Below are 720 nucleotides of genomic sequence, written 5' to 3'. Positions count from 1 at the left end.
GAACTTTGTACCGCGTTTATTTGTAAGCCTGTAAAGATTTGGCTTATTCAGACACATCACATCACATCACCAGATTAAACGTATTAACCATAAATTGTAATAAGTTTTAAGTTGGTAGCATTGTAATTGTAATTATTGATCTTTTGTTTTTCAATAAGATTATTTCAAATTGTGCAGGAGGTGCGTACTCCGGCAGCAGCGGCAAGGCGGGCGGCGCGGAGCTCGGCAACGTGATGTACAACAAGACGCATGTCGCACTTAACAAGGTCAATGTGAGTGTCTCTCATGTGGTAATCTGTAGACAAATTTAAACTAAAAAAATAAGGAATTGAATTATTTTGACAATTTGGCAACTTAAGGGGCAATTTAGACAATTAAATCTTAGTAATATTATAAATGCGAAAGTTTAAATGGATATATGGATATTTTTTAGAGTTTGTAGCCTATACTGACGGATCTCGATGTTTGGCATAGATGTAGAGGATAGTGATGAAAAGCACATAGGCTATTTACTTTTATTTTCCACGCTGACGGAGTCGCTGGCAAAAGCGAGTATCAAAATAATTGTAAATTAAGTTATGTTGTGTCAATAAGTATGGATTATATAATTTATGTATGTCTATGTTTAATAAATAGAGCTACGAGAAGGCGGCGTTCCACAGCGGCACGCCCCCGCCCTTTGGCGCTGGCAGCCATCTCTACATCCCCGCGCCGCCGCAC

The 720-nt window shown here is 38.8% G+C and overlaps 1 protein-coding gene across 1 annotated transcript in view; it reads left to right on the top strand.

Moving 5' to 3' along the window:
* Positions 1-720, top strand: part of LOC106103200 (protein lingerer-like) — a gene marked incomplete at its 3' end in the record, with an annotated part of 24,000 nt that extends 23,280 nt beyond the window's left edge. The window contains exons 22-23 of the mRNA XM_013282889.1: positions 119-272; positions 637-720. Coding sequence (XP_013138343.1) covers positions 119-272; positions 637-720 — 238 coding nt within the window. The remainder of the gene's footprint in view (positions 1-118; positions 273-636) is intronic.

Source organism: Papilio polytes, unplaced genomic scaffold, assembly GCF_000836215.1.
Source record: "Papilio polytes unplaced genomic scaffold, Ppol_1.0 DF823835.1, whole genome shotgun sequence".
Taxonomy (NCBI): Eukaryota; Metazoa; Arthropoda; class Insecta; order Lepidoptera; family Papilionidae; genus Papilio; species Papilio polytes.
The sequence above is the reverse complement of the archived record's forward strand: the minus strand, read 5'-3'. Positions and strand labels throughout refer to the sequence as shown.